This window comes from Haliaeetus albicilla, chromosome 14 (assembly GCF_947461875.1).
Source record: "Haliaeetus albicilla chromosome 14, bHalAlb1.1, whole genome shotgun sequence".
Lineage (NCBI taxonomy): Eukaryota > Metazoa > Chordata > Aves > Accipitriformes > Accipitridae > Haliaeetus > Haliaeetus albicilla.
The window spans coordinates 1,697,239-1,715,030 of NC_091496.1; the positions used below are offsets into that span (position 1 = coordinate 1,697,239).

General features: G+C 45.7%; 1 protein-coding gene across 3 annotated transcripts; it reads left to right on the top strand.

Annotated features, from left to right (window-relative positions):
* The first annotated feature begins 3,309 nt into the window (after positions 1-3,309).
* On the top strand, positions 3,310-15,240 carry LOC104317019 (carboxypeptidase A2-like). Of its 3 annotated transcripts, none has more exons than XM_069802307.1 (12): positions 3,310-3,396; positions 5,861-5,949; positions 8,398-8,479; positions 9,642-9,776; positions 10,558-10,656; positions 11,267-11,368; positions 11,538-11,639; positions 12,388-12,498; positions 12,850-12,940; positions 13,335-13,534; positions 14,568-14,652; positions 14,900-15,240. In XM_069802307.1, the coding sequence occupies exons 2-12, from the start codon at positions 5,885-5,887 to the stop codon at positions 15,085-15,087; spliced, it is 1,260 nt and encodes a 419-aa protein (XP_069658408.1). In that variant the 5' UTR covers positions 3,310-3,396; positions 5,861-5,884; the 3' UTR covers positions 15,088-15,240. The 3 variants fall into 3 exon arrangements, with proteins under 3 accessions (XP_069658408.1, XP_009915963.2, XP_069658406.1); XM_009917661.2 differs by having other exon boundaries at positions 3,312-3,440; XM_069802305.1 differs by lacking the exon at positions 3,310-3,396 and having other exon boundaries at positions 5,596-5,949.
* The last annotated feature ends 2,552 nt before the right edge of the window (positions 15,241-17,792 follow it).

Genomic DNA, 17,792 nt, shown 5'->3' on the forward strand with positions numbered 1-17,792 from the left:
TCGCCGTGGGGAGGGCAGGGGAGCTCGCGCCGCGGCCGTTGGGGGGCGCCGCGTTTTGGCGGGAAGGGGCGCGTGAGGCGGGCGGCCATGTTGTTGCGCGCCGCGGAAGGTGTGAAGATGGCGGGGGGGGGGGGGAAGACCGGCTAACTCGCTGTCGTGCAGGGCCACACGTTGCTGTGTTTATGCCGAGTTAGCTGTATAACTAAATTAATTGATTGCATGTAGTAATGTATATCAGAGCGTGCGTTGCCAAGGTCAACAGTTAAAGATTTTGGGTCTGTTTGCACGCTGTACCGGTGGAAATTCATATTTCTGTCCTGAAATCCTGTAAATGAAGAGGGTTGTGTGAATTGCATGCTAAATCGGTGTATTCAGAAGGTATTACCTGAGGTAAAGGTGGTCCCATTGGACAGGGTGGCTTGGGTGACAAGCTTGTCTCGTATGACTGGGTGGTAAATCGCGCAACGTTGCCAGTGTGGTGACATACTGACTTAATCTCAGTGACATTTTCATGTGATATGGCCTTTTGAGGCAAAAAGAGCAGGGTATGTCTACAGATGGGCAGAATTGGGAACCAGCAAGGTGAGAGGAGCTGGACCTGGCCCGGGGAAGCATATTGAGCTGAGGTGGCTGCAACAGCTTGTACAAGACAGGGACAGCAGCTCTGCGAAAGGAAGATTATCTGGGATGTTCTGCTTAGCAGGGATATCCAGTCTATCTCTTAATTTTCCCCACTTTGCTTCCAGTTTGGGCCAATGCAGAATATTCCAAGTTGCTCCACTGTAAAGGCTGGTGGAATGTGTTATTCTGTTATAAAGAGCTGGTTATAGGAAACATATGGTAATAAAAACACAGTTGGAGAAAGGGAGGAGAGAAACTTAAACAGGCTGAAAGTTCATTTAGTATGTCTACGCCAATGGGCGAATTCAGTTGGTTTGAAATTCTCTTGACTTTGACTCATTTCCTAAGCAAGAGGATGAAAGCAAGAAAAGCATGAAATGGAGATAATATTGAAGGACTGTTAAAAACCTACTTTGGCCTTCTAGTCTCAAACAGCATGCGAGGATGGGGTGAATTGCTTTTCATCAGTTACAGAGGAAGAGGAGTCTTGTTGTGGTGCAATTCCCAGCCTTGACACAGCTCAAGTGAGAGGAGATGAATCCCACCCAACATCCCCAAAACATGAGATGGTCAGCTGGGTAACGGGTTGCCGAGGGGCTGCTCCGAACACAGAAACGCTTGTCCCTTGGAGAGGGGACAGCCCCATGTCCCAGGTCCAGTGACGAGGTTCCATGGGATACCCTTTTTCCTTTCTTGGGTGGTATTACTGGCAGAATGACCCCGTGCTTTCTGGCGCTTATCAGAAACCAGATGAAACGGAATATGATGATGATGAGGAAGGCTTTGGGGGGATCAGAGGGAAAATCCTCCTCTGCTCCTGTGCTGGCATTTTGATTATCTGTCTTGTCTGTTGTGCTCAAGTAAGATATTTAATTCTGTGTTTTTGCTGACACCTGCTGGCTCTTACCAGAAGGTTATTGTGGGCTTACACAAAACTTTCCTGCCTAAAAGGCTTTCACAACCTCGGAAGTTGTTATTTATAATTATCTCATGGGATGATGTCACTGTTAGAACTGGTCTTTACTCTCCAGATATAGGTAACTGATTGTATCTCTCCCAGTACCCTTCTTGTTATTACCAGTTACAATTCATCTGTGTGCTTGCTGTCCTAAAATGCAGAGCTAAAACATGATCCGATGGAGCATGTGGTGCGTTATAAACTGCTGTATGACTCACATGAAATCCGGGGACAACCCTGGGAAGTTGAAGGTCTTCATTTCCTAATTTAAGGAAATTTGAGTTGGAAATAAGTAGCTCCACTGCGGTCAGTGTTGTTGCACTGGCACATAGCTGCAGATTTTCCAGAGAGATCAAAATGAGGGTTCTGCTTCTAAAATGGTGCCAGTCACATCTACAAATGGTGAGCCACATACTGAAATCCCTACTCATTCTTTATCCAGGGCATACCCAAGGTGCCTTGCGGATTAGGAACATGGAAGTAATCCATTACTTACAGAAATAATAGTTCTCTCACCAGTAATCCAAAATTAATTCCTTTATAGACAATTAACTTTGGTCATCTAGGAGATGAGTTGCAGACGGAGCCCTTTGCCATGTTGGTGTTACAGCTCTAGCTCGAGATGATGAGAAAAGAAACATTTCTATCCAAAGGTGAAATGTGTGTGGGATTTCCGAGGAATATGGGCTTGTTGAGAGTCTCGGTAGAAATGGCGAAGGCATGAGGGCTCCCCCCTTGGCTGCGTTTTCCTGGGGCAGGGGCTGGCACTGCTCCCTGTGCCGTAGCTGTGCGAGGACCAGTCAGCCTCGTGTCCCAGGGCCTCTCTCACAAGCTCACACACACTTTATAGAATTAGCATTATATAAGGAATTAATGTTTATATGTTGTTCTAAGTAACATCATCTGTACAATGTTATTTCTCTGAAACAGATTCTCCAGAAAGTCCAAGGTAAAAGATTATATTCTGACAAAAGGGAGAGCAATTCAAAAGGTAAATATGGGTTTTGCAAGTTACATGTAGAGTTCAAAAAAGCATTACAGAAAATGCCCAGGACCCTGTGAGAGAGCAGGGGGCGACGCAGACTGTAAGTGGAGAGGGCAGAGGGGACAAGTGGGCCAGCAGGAGCACAAGAAAAGCTCAGTCCAGCATGGGTCGTCTCCCCTCTCTTCCCCCTTCCTACTGAATTGCCAAACACTTATTTTGAGAGGATGGGAGACGGGGGGGACTGTGGGCTCGAGCTCAGTCACGCTGTGTGGGTACGGCAAGGACAGAGGCTGCCTCTTCCTTCCTAACTGTGATAGGAGAGACTACTACACTGTATCTTCTTGGTTGCAAGAACATTTTTTAGATATGGGCAACAACAGAGGGTCCGGACTTTACAGAAAAGAACTGACTCCACCTAAATTTGATGACTTTTGAGGCCTTTCTAGTTGGTAGGGGGGTCATACCCATTCTGGCCCTCTGTCAGTGACAGCACAGGCAAACTGTCTATGTATCGGTATGGCAATTTTAAGCAACGAGACAAAATTTGGTTAGATAATGTTAATTTAACCTTTCACTTCTTAACATGTCACCACTGCATTAGTGATTCACTGCATGATACCACATCCTGTTAGGACTGTGTGGAGAGTATGTCCCACCCTGCCCCCATTAAGTGTGCCCTGAGTGGCCTCGTGGGGCCCCCACCCACACACCCTCCGCCCCTTGGTGTGGGAGCTGCATTTAAGCTGAGGCCATTTGTTTTGGTCCTTCTTTGAGTTGCAGTGGGTGCATGGTGGACTTGTAGCTCCTGATATCCTGGCTGTGGACCTGCTGTGTGAGTGTGGACTTACCTGAGGATCTGGATTGTGGTTGTTCCTGGTCAGTGCCACCAGACCTGCTCTGCTCCTCTCGTTTGGGTCCCATGGGGCCATGCTGCTTGTGGTGAGCTCTCTATCCCTGCCTGCCTTGCTGTCACTTTTGGTTTCTGGCTTGCTGTGGCAGTGTACCCCTGCTCTTGCTGCTCCCTAATTTGGGTGTTTTGGGCCCTGAGCGCTACAGAGGCTTTCAGCCTGTGCAGAACTTTGCCCATAGGACTTACCCTGTGGTTCAAGGCTGGTCTCCAAACCCTGCAGGACCTTATGGCTATGGCGGGAGGGCACAGTGCTGCAGGCTTCTGTCGCTCCTTCAGTGGGGATTAGGAGTGGGTATAAAGGTTTGGGCTTAAATGCAGCTCCTTAAATGCAAGGGGTGGAGGCCCCAGATGAGGCTAGCCAGGGCACTTGAAGCTTGTTGGTGTACTTCAGACCTTGGCATCATGTTTGGCGGGATCTCTTGGCAGCCTTTAAATCCATGCGGGATGTAGCATGAGTAATGAAGCAAGCTATAATTTTGCCCTAAATTAAGTCCCTCCTTCCTGTTTTCAAAGAGTGAATCCACAGGAGGTAGTGTGGACAGTCTGTTGGTTCTTTATGAAATGTTGAAGGCCATAGCTAGAGGTGGGATTTGACTTCCGCCAGAATTACTGTAGTGCTAGAAGCAGGAAATCCTCATGATGGTTCCTGTCTCTTTGGATAAACTCATGTTATCCGATTTACGTTGAGGAGAGTGGAGATCTGCTTGTTTCCCAAGGACTGGGTTAGGTTAAACCTCAAAGACCTGGGGACTTGCAGGAACATACCTTACCTCCCTGCAGAGCATCTGTTCTTCACAGTGTGCCCCCAAGACACAACAGTTGCAGGATGACTAATTCCTATATGTCAAAACAGGCAGAATCCCTGCCTGAGGCTCCCTTTGTTCCCAAAAACATGAGGCCTGGCCTTATAAAAGACTTGCTTGGAGTCTGCTGTGAACACATGACAAGAAGCCCCTGCCCTGGCTGCAGAGGGGTAGGGTGGGAGTGGAGATCGGGGGAGGCTCCTCAGGGAGATGCTGACAAATGTTGGGAGCGGTATGGGTGAGAGCTTTATTGAGAGCTTTATTAAGAGCTTCGTCTGGGGACTGTCAGAGACTTCCTTTCCTTGGTCTCCTGGGGTTGATTAGAGTAGCTGAACTGTCTCCCTTCTGTCCTGTGTTAGTTCCCAGGAACCCCATCTGCAGGTATTACAGCAGGGTCAGCACCTGGCTCTTCCTCAGTACCATTTTTAGTGGGACGAACAAAAAGTGTATCCAGCAGCCCTCCGGCCCTACCTGTCATTCTGGGACAACCGCAGCTGGGTGTTCCCACAACCGAAGGCAAGAGAGATGGTTCCCAAAGCTCAGCCAGGAGACTGCCCGTCGCCGTTACTCCTTCAATGTAGATAACAACAACTCAAATATCTGGGCACCTTTACGGCAGGCGAACAAGATGGAGGCTATTCCCCGTGAAGCGAGTTGTAGACAGAGTCCAGCACAAGAGCAAAGGGACCCAGAGAGCTACTGGATCAGGGAACAGCCCTGTGGGCATTGTAAAGCTGAGAGGACCCAGCAGTGGCTGTTCCAGCACTTCTTCAAGCCTGTGTCACCTCCTCCCGAGAAGGATACTTCATTAGAAGAGGATGTCTAGCCAGCCTGTCCAAGGAGAAGGGTCTAGCTGTAGAGTTGAGCTCCTCTAAATCCCTGTGCACCCAAGGCTTTTTTCTGCTCCTACTATACAACTTGCTTTCATGTGACTCTTGCTGCAACCTTAATTTGCTTGAAACACTGGCTGGCTGGATCTGTGTAAAACTATCCCAGCTGAAGATTGGTGGGATGTTAGTAATTTCAATAAAGAATATATTTAAACTATCTGGCTTATATCTGGAAGTGTGTAACTTGTATATAAGAGTGAATCTATAGCATTGCCTTGTCCCAGTCTATGAGAGACAACTTGTTGCATAGCAGGCAGGACCCAGAGTTCATCCTTCAAAATAATCACTCCAATTGAGTATTTTTGCTGGAGTGAGATCTTTCTGCTGGCTGCCTCTTTGTAACACGGAATGGGCTACTAGAAATCTATTGGAGCAAAACCCATGACCCAGAGCCTACGGGTAGAGCTCCTCACCCCCAGTGAGAGCTGGGGTGACCTTCAGTTTTCCTCTATCTAGAAAAATGTGTAAAAGGACACCGAGAAGCTTTGTGGGTAAAGCTTTGCAAACAACTCCTCCCTTAGAAGTTTGAATGTGTCAGTGGAAAATATTTTTTTGAGGCGAAATCGGCCTCCTATCTGTTGGTTGCCTTGAAAGCTCTGATAAGTGCGAGAACTTAATCACATGGAATACAGTTACATTTTATCTGAAAAGGGGGGTTTCTTAACAAATCCTGTGTAAATTCACTTTCGCTAGGCTGGATTGAACTTCACTTCAAACATGAAGCTCATTTTGATCTTCAGTGCTCTCTTCGGGGCTTCCTTGTGCCTGGAATCTTTTGTTGGGTGAGTTACACTTTTGTGGAAGGCCTTCCATTTAAGGCTGTATTATCCAGTTGTTGTTTTTCATTACCTTAAGTTTACAAAGTCTGCTTGGGGCACATTCTTTGATTTTTATGAGTGACTTCTCTTATTGCTTTTGTACTCCAATGTTTGAAGGAACCCTTCTCTACTTTCATTTGGGTTTTCTAAGGAGAAGGGTCTAGCTGCAGTGTTGAGCTCCTAAATTCCTGTTCACCCAAGGCTTTGTTTTGGCTCTTACTGTACCTAGGGAGCAGTCTGAAGCCTCGATCTGGCGCTGAACCTCACTGCAAAGCTCGAGCGTTCAGCTTGACAGATCTGGTCTGGCACGAAGCAGAGCTGAAAGACCAGAACCTGGCCCCAGGTTGGAAAGGTCACTAGCTTCTCTTTGTTTTTGAAGATTCTCATTTCACTTTAAATGCTTAATTGTCTTCAAAGTCTTTCTAAGCAATTAAAATCCTTATTTCCAACTATTATATTCTAAAGGTTTATCTGTATGTTGCATTGCAAAATTATTTCCTGGTATATTTCCTCACAGTCTTACTGTGTAAGAACTTAATAGAAGAGGATAAAAAAACCTAACAGATACTTCCTGAGATGTCGTAAGTAAGCACTAGATTCCAGTGAGTAAATCTGTATATGAAGATGTAAGGATTAAGAAATAATATACATAGTTTGCTAAAACCCCAGGATTTGTAAAGCCAGGAGAAGCTATTTTGGTCATTTAATCTGGGCTCTGGCATAATGTAGACTGGATTCTCGTGAATTCATTCCTCAGTCAAGTCCAGTAGCTGTGGTTAATGAGCCTCATCTCTTCACAGAAGAATCCAATCCAGAAATAAAGCTTATGGTGATGGAGAATCCAATAATAAGTTATTAATGTGGTGAAGTGCCTTCAGTGTTGATTTAACTTGATTCAACAAAAGAATCTTATACTTCAGCTGGCCAGACTGAGGAACCCGGTGTTAACAAGTGTCTGTTCTTAGCTGCTGAAGCCACACTAGTAAATAAACACACACATAACTGAGCTTATATGCTAAGTCCCTTGTTAACCCTGTCTTAAGATGTTTTTTCCAATTCTGCAGTTATTCATGTCGGTTTGCTCCGAGTTGTCTCCATTTTTCAGTACCGCTTGCGGTGGGTGCCAGCAGGGCAGCCAGGTCAGGTCAGGATATGGGACTCCGTGGAGTTTTGTTCTCTCTCCAGCAGTGGCCAAATGCATGTGCCTAGGGAAGAGAATGAAAACAAACACACGCTTTAACCATCAAACGCCATTTGTAAATGTAGCAGTAAAGCTCGGCTCACTTTCAGTAAATCCCAAGCTATACAGCTAAGGAGCACATTGGTGCTTTTGGCTACAGCATTGATCCCAGGCTGTACTTCCAGTTGTTAATTCATTATGTCTTCCAGGTTTCCTTCAGAATCCCCCCTGGTTCTCCAGAATAGGATCTTCTGTCCCCCAACTGTTGCATACACCTGTTGTTCCTAGATCCTTTTGTCATTTCATAAAAGCATTGGGTGGAAGGGACCTCCAAAATTTTTTAGCCTGCCCTCCTGCTCAGAGCAGGGCATGGAGCTGTGTTATCATCTGCCCCTGCCAAGAAGAGTTGGTCATTTTTTTGACAAAAAGAGTTTGTCATTTTTTTAACAAACTCTCCTTCAAGTTGTAGGCTGCAATTAGATCAGCCTGAACAAGCCTGAGCTCATCAGCCTCTCCTCATGGTACTGCTTGCTTCTACCTATTTTGCCAAGCAGTCTGGAACACTGTGTATTTGAATGGGTTATATGTTTTGAGTGATCTAAAAACCACTTGGAGACTGTATGTTGTGATCACTGTATGTTGTACAATGTATAGTCTGAGTTAATAGCCGAGGTTACCTCTGTAACCGGTGGAGTGAGGTACTTCCAGAAGGTGATTCATTCCATCTGGAATGGTGTAAGCCACCCTCTGATGTTATCGGCTTCTGACAGCACAGGGAAGTTCGTCAACCGTATTTGGCTAAAGTGAAGAAAGGTGAAATGAATGCCATATTTAGTGTTTGGTTTGTTTTGTTGTATAGTGCTCCCCAAACATTTGATCATTTGCCAACTTGACCAGTTATTTTTTTCTGCAAGTTGTTGACAAAAAATAACTAATAGATGCAAGACTGATCCTTGTAAGCAATTAAAAACTCATCCACTTGATGTCTTGTTTATGATGAAATCTTAAAAATTGCCATTTAACTAGTTACTAATCTTATGCACATGTAGCACGCTGGCCCTGCAGGTTGTTGGTTGAATTCTTGTGTGACACTAAGTCAACTGCATTAAAGAGGTCTGTATTGGCTGGTAGCATGCAAGTAACTACCCACTAAATTTGTGATCTCAATAACAAGCTAGTTCAACCAGACCCCTTTCTGAGACTGCTTCTGAAGATTTATTGATTTATTGCAGGCACCAGGTTCTCCGAATCAAGACAAGGAATGAGGAGGAGGTTAAGAAGTTACAACTTTTGGACTCACTGGAACACCTTGAGGTCTGTTATTACCACAGAGGTCTTATTTTTTAACGTTTCAGACTGGGGTAGGACTTTGCATCGCATTTGAAAGGTTTGTACTATACGGTGGCAGCTGCCATAAATACATTTACTGTCTCAATACTTGGTGTTTGATCTGAAAGTTCTAGTACCAGCTTAGTATTCAGGAGTGCCTGCATTCATATTTTCTTCTTACTGGGTTTACAATCATATTTGAACTGATCTGCTCTTAAACTTAGCATCAAAAAGCTTGTCTTTAAAGTGGGAATGCTAATGTTTTTGTACTTGTCTCCCAGCGTTGTGGGAGGAATTTATTAGTTAGTCTATGCTGTACTGAAACAGGAAAACACACTGTAAAATTCTAGGTTATTACTGTTCTTATTGCCATTGGTGAGAATTTTTATTATCACTTTGAACAGTATAGAAATGAAAATTTAGAAAAGCCCTACCAAAGGAGAAATTAAAGGAGAAATAAAAACGAAACAATGGGTTTTATATTACCTAATACTGTAATACAGAGCTTTCCTTGAAACTATTTGTGGTAAAAGGGAGAATAGTAAAATAATCATAGAATCACAGAATGGTTTGGGTTGGAAGGGACCTTAAAGACCATCTAGTTCCAATCCCCCTGCCATGGGCAGGGACACCTTCCACTAGACCAGGTTGCTCCAAGCCCCATCCAACCTGGCCTTGAACACTGCCAGGGATGGGGCATCCACAACTTCTCTGGACAACCTGTTCCCTCAGTGCCTCACCACCCTCACAGTGAAGAACTTCTTCCTTATATCTAATCTAAATCTACCTTCTTTCAGTTTAAAGCCATTACCCCTTGTCCTTTCACTACATGCCCTTGTAAAAAGGGAATAATCATCATAGAAGACTAAAATTTCCTCTTGCTTGTATGACTGAAGCTCTGAAGTCAGTGAAAATGCTGACTTTAGTCTTCTGCAGACCTTTGTTATTTTTATTGTGAGTTTGTCACATTAACTGATACAAGGTTGTGGTGAGGCCAAGCTAAAGAATGGAGCGTGCTGTAAGCATGATGGGCCACAATACTGCAGGAGTCATTCAATTTGGGAGAAATGAGCATCTCTAAAGCTTTAGAAGAGCTGTTTGCAGAACGCTTTCCCCAAACCAAATCCTTTTTCCTTTCTCTTTTCAGCTTGATTTCTGGATAAATCCGTCCACCCCTGCCCTCCCTGTGGATGTGCGAATCCCCGCTAATGGCGTCCAAGCAGTCAAAGCCTTTCTGGAGTCCCATGGGATTGAGTACTCCATCCTGATCGAAGACCTGCAGGTAGGCAATGCCACCTGGCACTTATTTAGCTTTTATATCCTTTGGAAACAAATAGTGATTCACAATCTGGCCTCATTCATTAACATGAACTCTTCTATACTCTGCTTTCCGTGAGGTCCTCCCCTTTTTTTTTGTAATCTGTGGATTAATTTCTCAAAGATGATCTGTGGATCACTGCTGCACTGGGAAGCTGTGGAGATCACTCTGCAGATGCTATCTGAAACCATGCTGAATAGTGACATGAATAAACTCATAGGCTCCATGCGGTTCTTGTGATAACCCCTGAGGAATTTTGTGTGGTCTTTTGGCCTCGGACGTTTGGAAATCACAACACTAAAGTTACTCATAAATCAGTAAACTGTTAAAAGTAGTTCAGGATCATGGTCTGAAAGAACTGCACACCACCATGTGAGAGTAAAGTCACCCACCTGGGCACTAATCCAGCATTTCTTCATGAGCAGTAATCCCAAAATGGCATCTAAAATAGCATTAACTCAGCAAAAATACTGCCTTTTTTTTCCTCAAAGCTTTCCAATGCTATTCTTGTTCATCTTAAGACGTGTTTAAAACTTAATGCTGACCATTTGAACACTGGTATTCTTGACCATTTTGCTACAGATACATTCAACAGAAACATATCTTTGCTCCACAGCTGCAGGAAGTTTGGGTCTGGGGCTGGAGTCAATATGCAGCACCACCATTTTATTATTTGAGATAAACATTTCGTCAGAAGTTTGCAAATTAAGCAGGCTTTTCTCAACATTTGAATGTCTTCTTTTAGGTTGTTCTAGATAAAGAAAAGCAAGATATGGCCTGCAGTCAGCAAAGGGATCGCAGCAGCAACAGCTTCAACTATGGAACTTACAACACTTTAGATTCCGTGAGTACCTCAGCTTTGGGGAAAGAGGATTCTTTATTATGCCCTTTTTTCATGCTGTCTTCAATTCAACATCCTATATATTAGGATCTAAAATGTCATTCTATCTTCTTTCGGCGTGTGGGTTTGTTTTTAAATATATTAATTTTGTGGTCAGCACAATGAGCCAGCACTCTCCCTGACAGAATGTTGTAACAGGCAAGTGTTGACGATACTTTTTCATACACTCTTCTGCAGAGTTCTGTCAAAACACTTCTTCTGACCCTCAAAAGCGATTGAGAAATAAATGAATCTTGAAATAGGGAAATATAGGAAACCAGTAGCTATCCAGCAGAGCAGAGGGTAAGGTATTTTTATTACCAGAAGCTCTTAAAGAGGGTTTTGAACCTATTCCTGAAATAAGTAGATCTTGACGATGTAGAAGTGCTTCCTTCTACTTTGTAATGCTAGGAACAGCACTGACTACGCTGACATAAGGTGAGATGGGGCTTTGAAGAGGTCATAGTAATGAAGGCAAAAGGAGAGAAAAGTAGATTTCATCAGGTCCTATAACTGTTCTGGGCAGTACTATACTTAAATGTAATGTAAATGTCATCATGACTTTTCATTTCAGATTTATGCCGAATTGGATCATCTTGTGTCTGAGTTTAGCAACATTGTCAGTAAGCTGAAGATTGGGGAATCCTATGAGAAGCGGCCTTTGTATGTGCTCAAGGTATGACACATATCACAGAATGTGTGCATACATATGTGTATACATACACTAACATACGTATGAATTATAGATACAGCATAATCCAGTCCAAAGCATCCCAATCTGTATGGGATGTTCTTGACTAAAAGGTGTCAGTGAGAGTTTTAAAACTTTCTGTCTTGTTTGGCAGTTCAGCACTGGAGGAAGGAACCGTCCTGCAATCTGGATTGATGCTGGTATCCATTCCCGAGAGTGGGTCACCCAAGCGAGTGCAGTATGGATAGCTAAAAAGGTCATTTCAGCAGTGATTGATTTTTTTTCTTTTATCTTGGGAATGCCTCTATTTAAAAGTATATCACACCTGCATGTGTTTAGCCAGCTCTGCTAACTCTCCTTCACCCCTCTTAAAACACAGCTAACTCCAGAGAGAAGATGGCAGCTGCCTAGACAAAGAATTGAAAAATGCTATGTATTGTTAGAGCAGCTGGGAGAAGTTTAGGCAGACAAAATGTAGTAGCTCAGGTGAAACCGTTGAGGACTGCAGGGCTAATAGTTATACAAATAACTGAGGACTTTTTGAAGATTAGTTTGCTGCTTTGGTGTGCCGACACAGAGAAACACAGTGTCGTTGGTTACCTTCCGCAAAGTGCCAAATCTTCCAGCTCTATATAAATGAGAATTTAAATTCCGCTGAAAATGACTAAGCCACCAGAGAAGTGCAGCACAGCTGCGTATTCCCATCCTGGCTAATCCTTCTCAATCTTAGTGCCAGCCTTGGCCCATTCTCTGGGACAGGTAGGAGAAAATTTTGTTGCCCTGTTCCATTAACTTCCTGTCTTCAGAATAAAATAGTAAAACAGATTCATTGCTTTCTCCAAGCTCCATGTCTAACAAGGAACAGTTATAGCCAGCAGATAATTAATTTTTCTTGTTTGCCTGCTCCGAAAGCCAGACTTGCCTCTGTACCTAGCTGTTAGAGCGTAAGCGTGCGGGAAAGAAATATATTGGTAATCATGGTGTACAATATTGTCTCTGCTTAGATTGCCTCTGACTATGGGAAGGATCCATCCATCACCTCTCTGCTGAACAAAATGGACATTTTCCTGCTGACAGTCTCAAACCCCGATGGCTATGTATTCACTCACACCACAGTGAGTAAGCATGCTGTGTGTCTAAGCTGATTTAGAAAGGTGTCATGCTCTTCCAGGCAAACAGTAAATGGGAGGGAAGGAGGCTCTGAAAGTCCATTTGTTAATGCTCTAAGAAGGAGCTACAAAAGAGTTGGGCAGCCAAAGATACTAATTACTTGTCTAACCCATCTTAACCCACCAGCCCTTCGATTTTTGTCCACTGGCCCATCTTGGCAGTCAGCCCATCAGAAATAATCTTAGGCTTGTGCCTAGGATTGCTTCCTGATGAATGGCAACTATTTCTGGGTAGCAGTTTTAATGCAAGGACCAAGATTTGCTCCTTTTTGAAGCCATAGTGTTTCTTTGTTTTAGAATCGCATGTGGCGGAAGACTCGCTCCAAGAATCAAGGCAGTCCGTGTGTTGGAGTTGATCCAAACAGGAACTGGGATGCAGGTTTTGGAGGTAGGAATGAAGTTTCTGGATTCTGGCTGTCACTGCGAAGAAAGTTCCCTCTTGTGTTCCCGGATCCTGTTACACAGGACCAGCAATCACCTTAATATAAAGGATTCAGAAAGAAAATGGTCCAATAGGATGGTAGCTGTCTTTTGTAAGGTAATTTCATCTTGATTAATTGCCAGTGAGCACAAGATGATGGCAGTCATCTGTACCTTCTAGAAGTACGTCCCTTGAGTATTCATGCTCTGTTGGTGCTCTTTGAGCATTTATCAGCATTTAAAGCCTTGCCTTTGCCTGAAGACCTGTTCTTAGGAAAGCCCGGCTTTGTGTTGGTCTGCTTTGACCTTTTGTGAATGCCAGTTCTTACAGGTTTGCCTTTGTTCCCTCTTTGCACCAACAGGTCCTGGAGCCAGCAGTAATCCCTGTTCTGACTCTTACCGTGGGCCCAGGGCCAACTCAGAGGTGGAAGTTAAATCCGTTGTCAACTTTATTAAGAATCATGGAAACATCCGGGCCTTCCTCACCCTCCACAGTTACTCTCAGCTTCTGATGTATCCCTATGGCTATAAATGCACTAAACCGGCAGACTATGCTGAGCTGGTGAGACATAATGACTTGGCTTTGGCTTTCTCTGTTCTGCCCAGCTGGCTTTCTATACTCAAGTGTTACAGTGAGATATCAGGATAAAAACAAAAGGCTGAACTCGGCCATCCATAACAGCGACCATCCGTGAGAGCGAACAAAAACCCAGTGCAATGCAATGCCTCTAAAAGAGAAATCTTGGTCACATGCAAACACGTGCCATCCCCACCCATTGTCAGCCCTCTTTGCTCATCCGTGTTTCCTTCTTTCCACTTTAATGACAGCATCACAGCTGTAATAGTATCTTTGAGGCGATATGGATCTCACAATGGTAATTCAAATGGAAAAGACCTCTGGAGGTCTCTAGTCTAACCCTCTGCTGCACGCAGGCAGGTTTTGGAGTCAGAGCCAGTTTCAAGGTTGAATTGGGTTGCTTAGGGCCTTGCCCGGCTGAGTTTTGATTAATTGTTTTTATTTGTCTTGATATTTCTGAAGACAAATTCTACAGCTTCTTCAAGCCCATCCCAAAGTTTCCCCACTGTCATGGGGATTTTCTTTTTCCCTAACACCTAAATGCAATTTTCCCCTGTGGCAATTTGTTTGCCACTCATCCTTTTTTCCCTACACCTCCAAGGAGAGCCTGGCTCTGTTTTCTCTACAACCAGCCATTCTGTAGTTGAAGTGATCACAAAGCTGACCACTGAGTATTGGAAGATCCCTGACTGCCTTGGGATTTTCTGGTATCTCTTGAACCTTCTCTTGACAAGACAGTTGGTGAGGTGAAACACTGGGTGATCAGATATAGAACCTGCTACGATTTAATTCACCTACAATATCACCTCCCAAAAATACTGTGGATGGAAACTGAGTGCTGTCACTAGTATGGGTGATTAAGAAATGGATTGATTTGGTACTAGTTTACTGGGGGCTGTGAAAGGTTGGAGATTTTGTGAAGATTTCCCTGAGTGTGGTTCAGGTTGGTGAAATCTTAACAATTAGTCTCACTGAGTGTGGCTAGTTCCTGACTCGTCCTTCATCTTCTCCTCTCCAGGATGCCTTGGGAAGAGCTGCTGCCAATTCCATCCGGTCCCTGTACGGCACCACCTTTACAGTGGGGAGCATTTGCACCACTATCTGTGAGTATTTTGCTAGTCTGAGCTTTTATGGGCTGTCCCAGGACAACAGTCTCCGTCCCCCCCACTCAAGGTTTCTCCCTCTTGGAAGCAGTGATGCTTCTGTAGAGTGACATGGCCAGTCAAATATCAGAGCAGAGTGTTCACATAAAAACCTAATAGTTGTCCCTCAAAAATATAAAAAGTAGGACAGCAGAACTCAAATCAATCCTCTGTTCACCCCTCTGGCTCTTCTCCCTTTCTCTTTCAGACCAAGCCAGCGGAGGCAGCATTGACTGGAGCTACGATTACGGCATCAAATACTCTTTCGCCTTTGAGCTGCGAGACACAGGTCGCTACGGTTTCCTCCTGCCAGTCAACCAAATTATCCCAACGGCAGAGGAGACCTGGCTGGGTCTGAAAACAATCATGGAGCATGTGCGAGATAATTCATACTAAAAGCTGGGGTGGGAGTCAGCTGTTTGTAGCTGCAAGGTCGTAAATCCTCTTCCCTTGGTGTGCTTGTGTCAGCCGTAATGATACGGCACCTGGCTGAATAAAAACCCTGTGTGCATTCCTCCTACAGCAATATGTGTTGGCATATAAAAAGCATTTAACGCTTGTCTTGTTCACTGCGTCTCTGTGTGCATGGTAGGCTCCTTGGATTTTAGGACACAGTTGTGGTCCACTTCAATAAAACACAATAGGAACAGTGGCACGAGGAGGATGGAAGACGTGACCACTTGTGTGGCTATGGAGGTGTCAGAGTGACCTCCCGTGTGTGAGATAAAAAGCGCAGGCCTTTTCCCACCCCGCTAAAAAAGAAGTCAGCTGAGGGACTTGCATCAGTGCGGAGGCTGAGGGGAGATTAAATCTAAGAGCAGAAAGGTGTGCTGGAAAAGGAGGAGATGCTCACCCTAGCTCATGACTACTGCAAACTGTCCTGCCTTACAGCCTCTGCAGCTCCGTCTCTGTTAGTAAATGCAAAACATATTTGCTCTGAGCAACGCTAGCCCTTGCCAGTGTGTTGTACTCCTGCTTGTGCAGGAACCCCCTCCTCACAACCAGTCCTGTCACCAGTGTGGAAACTGGCTCCTGGGGGGGTGAGGGTGAAGGTTTTCTAAAGTATTTCTGAAATTTGTGGACTGAAAGTAGTGTGAACTCTTCAGAGCTGCTGAAGCGCTTGAGCGATGAAACTACATCATCTGGAAAGTTAATTGCTTCACTACTGCAGCATAGCTACAGCTGGGGGCATTACACCAGCCTGCCTTATGCTCTGCTCCAGTGGTGTCTAGTGGCTGTTTAGCAAGGACAGGGAAGAATTTATTTTTTGTGCATAACAGCTCCGTGTTGCTGCTCTTGTCAACCTGGGGGGTCTGACAGAGCTCACTTCTCGGGGCAGAACAGTCTGGTGCAGAGGGCCTGATGTAAAGCAGCGTAATCCAGGTTGTGAGACTGATTAAGGGAATTTAATTTCCTTTAACGAGCCTCAGGATGCTGCCAGGCCACCAACTGCTGGTGGGAGGGGGGCGTCTCCTGACCTAATACCCATATCTTTGTCCTGCCCCTTTTCTCCCTCCCAGATTTGCCCCACAGTTGGAGGATGGAGGTGGGAGGACGCCTGCTCTCACCCAGCATGGCCAGTCCGTGGTCCCTCAAGAGCCTGCCTCCCTCGTGCTGTTGTTCAGCCTGCTAATTTCTTGGGGATTAAGAGCAAACAGCTCAGGGCCGTGCATGGGAGCCACGGAAGGATCAGAGATTAGCAATCCCTGCTGCTGTTGCGGTGATTATCGAGTCTAACAGGTTTATCTTGATGTCCCGTGACACCCCCCCCAGCAGCTGGTGAGTTACTCACTCCTGTGTGAGCTCAGCGGCAGAGCAAACACACCTGATGCGGTGGGTAAAATGTTAGTTCAGACCCAAAGGACGTGAGGCTGTTGGCAGGGAAGGGAAGGTGAAGGTGCAGCTGAGGTGTTGGGAAGCACCATATGGGTTTGTGTTTGGGTTAAGTGTAGCCGTTTTGGAAAGCAAACCAGAGCGTGGGGCAGCCAGTGCTCCCCGCATGCGTCCCCATCTCCTCGGCTCACCGCCCTGTCTGGTGGCCCCCTGCTTCCCAAACTGACCCACCCTTTCAAAATCCCGTCCTCCAACTGGTGATAAAACCACCCCTGATAAAACCCCACTGACGGGGAGGGCCCAGGGCACATGGTTAGCTCTTGGACCCAGCTGACCTGTTGCGACCAGTGTGTGGACCTTGTGGCAGGTGGTGGACAGGAGCTGCAGAGCCCAGGGAGCCTTGGCCGGAGTCGTAGACCTGTGACCTTGTCCTGGCTTTGAACCTCATTCCAACCATCCAGGTCTTGAGGCCGCCTGGCCCCGCTTCTTCTAAGTGTGTGGCTTGATGGCAACTGCATCCAGTTTTTGGACCCCTGGCACCAAAAAGACCTGGAGCAAGAACCGATGGAGGCCACTGAGAGGAACAGGAGGATGCATCCCATGATGGGATGCTGAGGGAGATGGGCTGGTTTAGCCTGGACATGAGACAGCTTTGTGGCGGGGGGGACCTAACAGGGACCCTTCCATCCCTATGAAGAGGTTATTGAGAAAATGGAGCCAAACTCTTCGCCACAAAGCGTGATGGGAGAGACAATGACACCAGCTGAAACAAGAGACAGCCAGGCTGGACATAGGAAAATGCTTTTCCACCAGGAGGACAGTCCAACAGTGGGACACTTCGCCCAGAGGGGCTGTGCAGCCTTCATCCTTGGAGGACTCCAAGACCCAACGTGGAGGGACCTAGTCTGGCCCCAGAGGTGACCTTGCTTCTTCCAGCAGGTCGGATACAGACCTCCTGCAGTCCCTTCCCACCTCAACTACCCCATGATCCTGCCTCAGCGAGCACCTCTACGCTGGCACGACTGGCCAGGACCAGCTCACCAACATCACTGGTTCCGCATTATGAAACCGTAATGGATCCCCCAACTGCGGCACCTTCCCCATGGCTTTCCCTGCTGTCGGTGCAACTGGAAAGATGACCTGGTTTTAATGGGAAAAAAAACACAGATAGAAGATGTCTGCTAAAATACTGACCGAGATGATGTCTGCTGGCCTGGGAACCCAGCCCGGGAACCTGGAGCATCCTTGACAAGCGCGGGCAGGAGCTC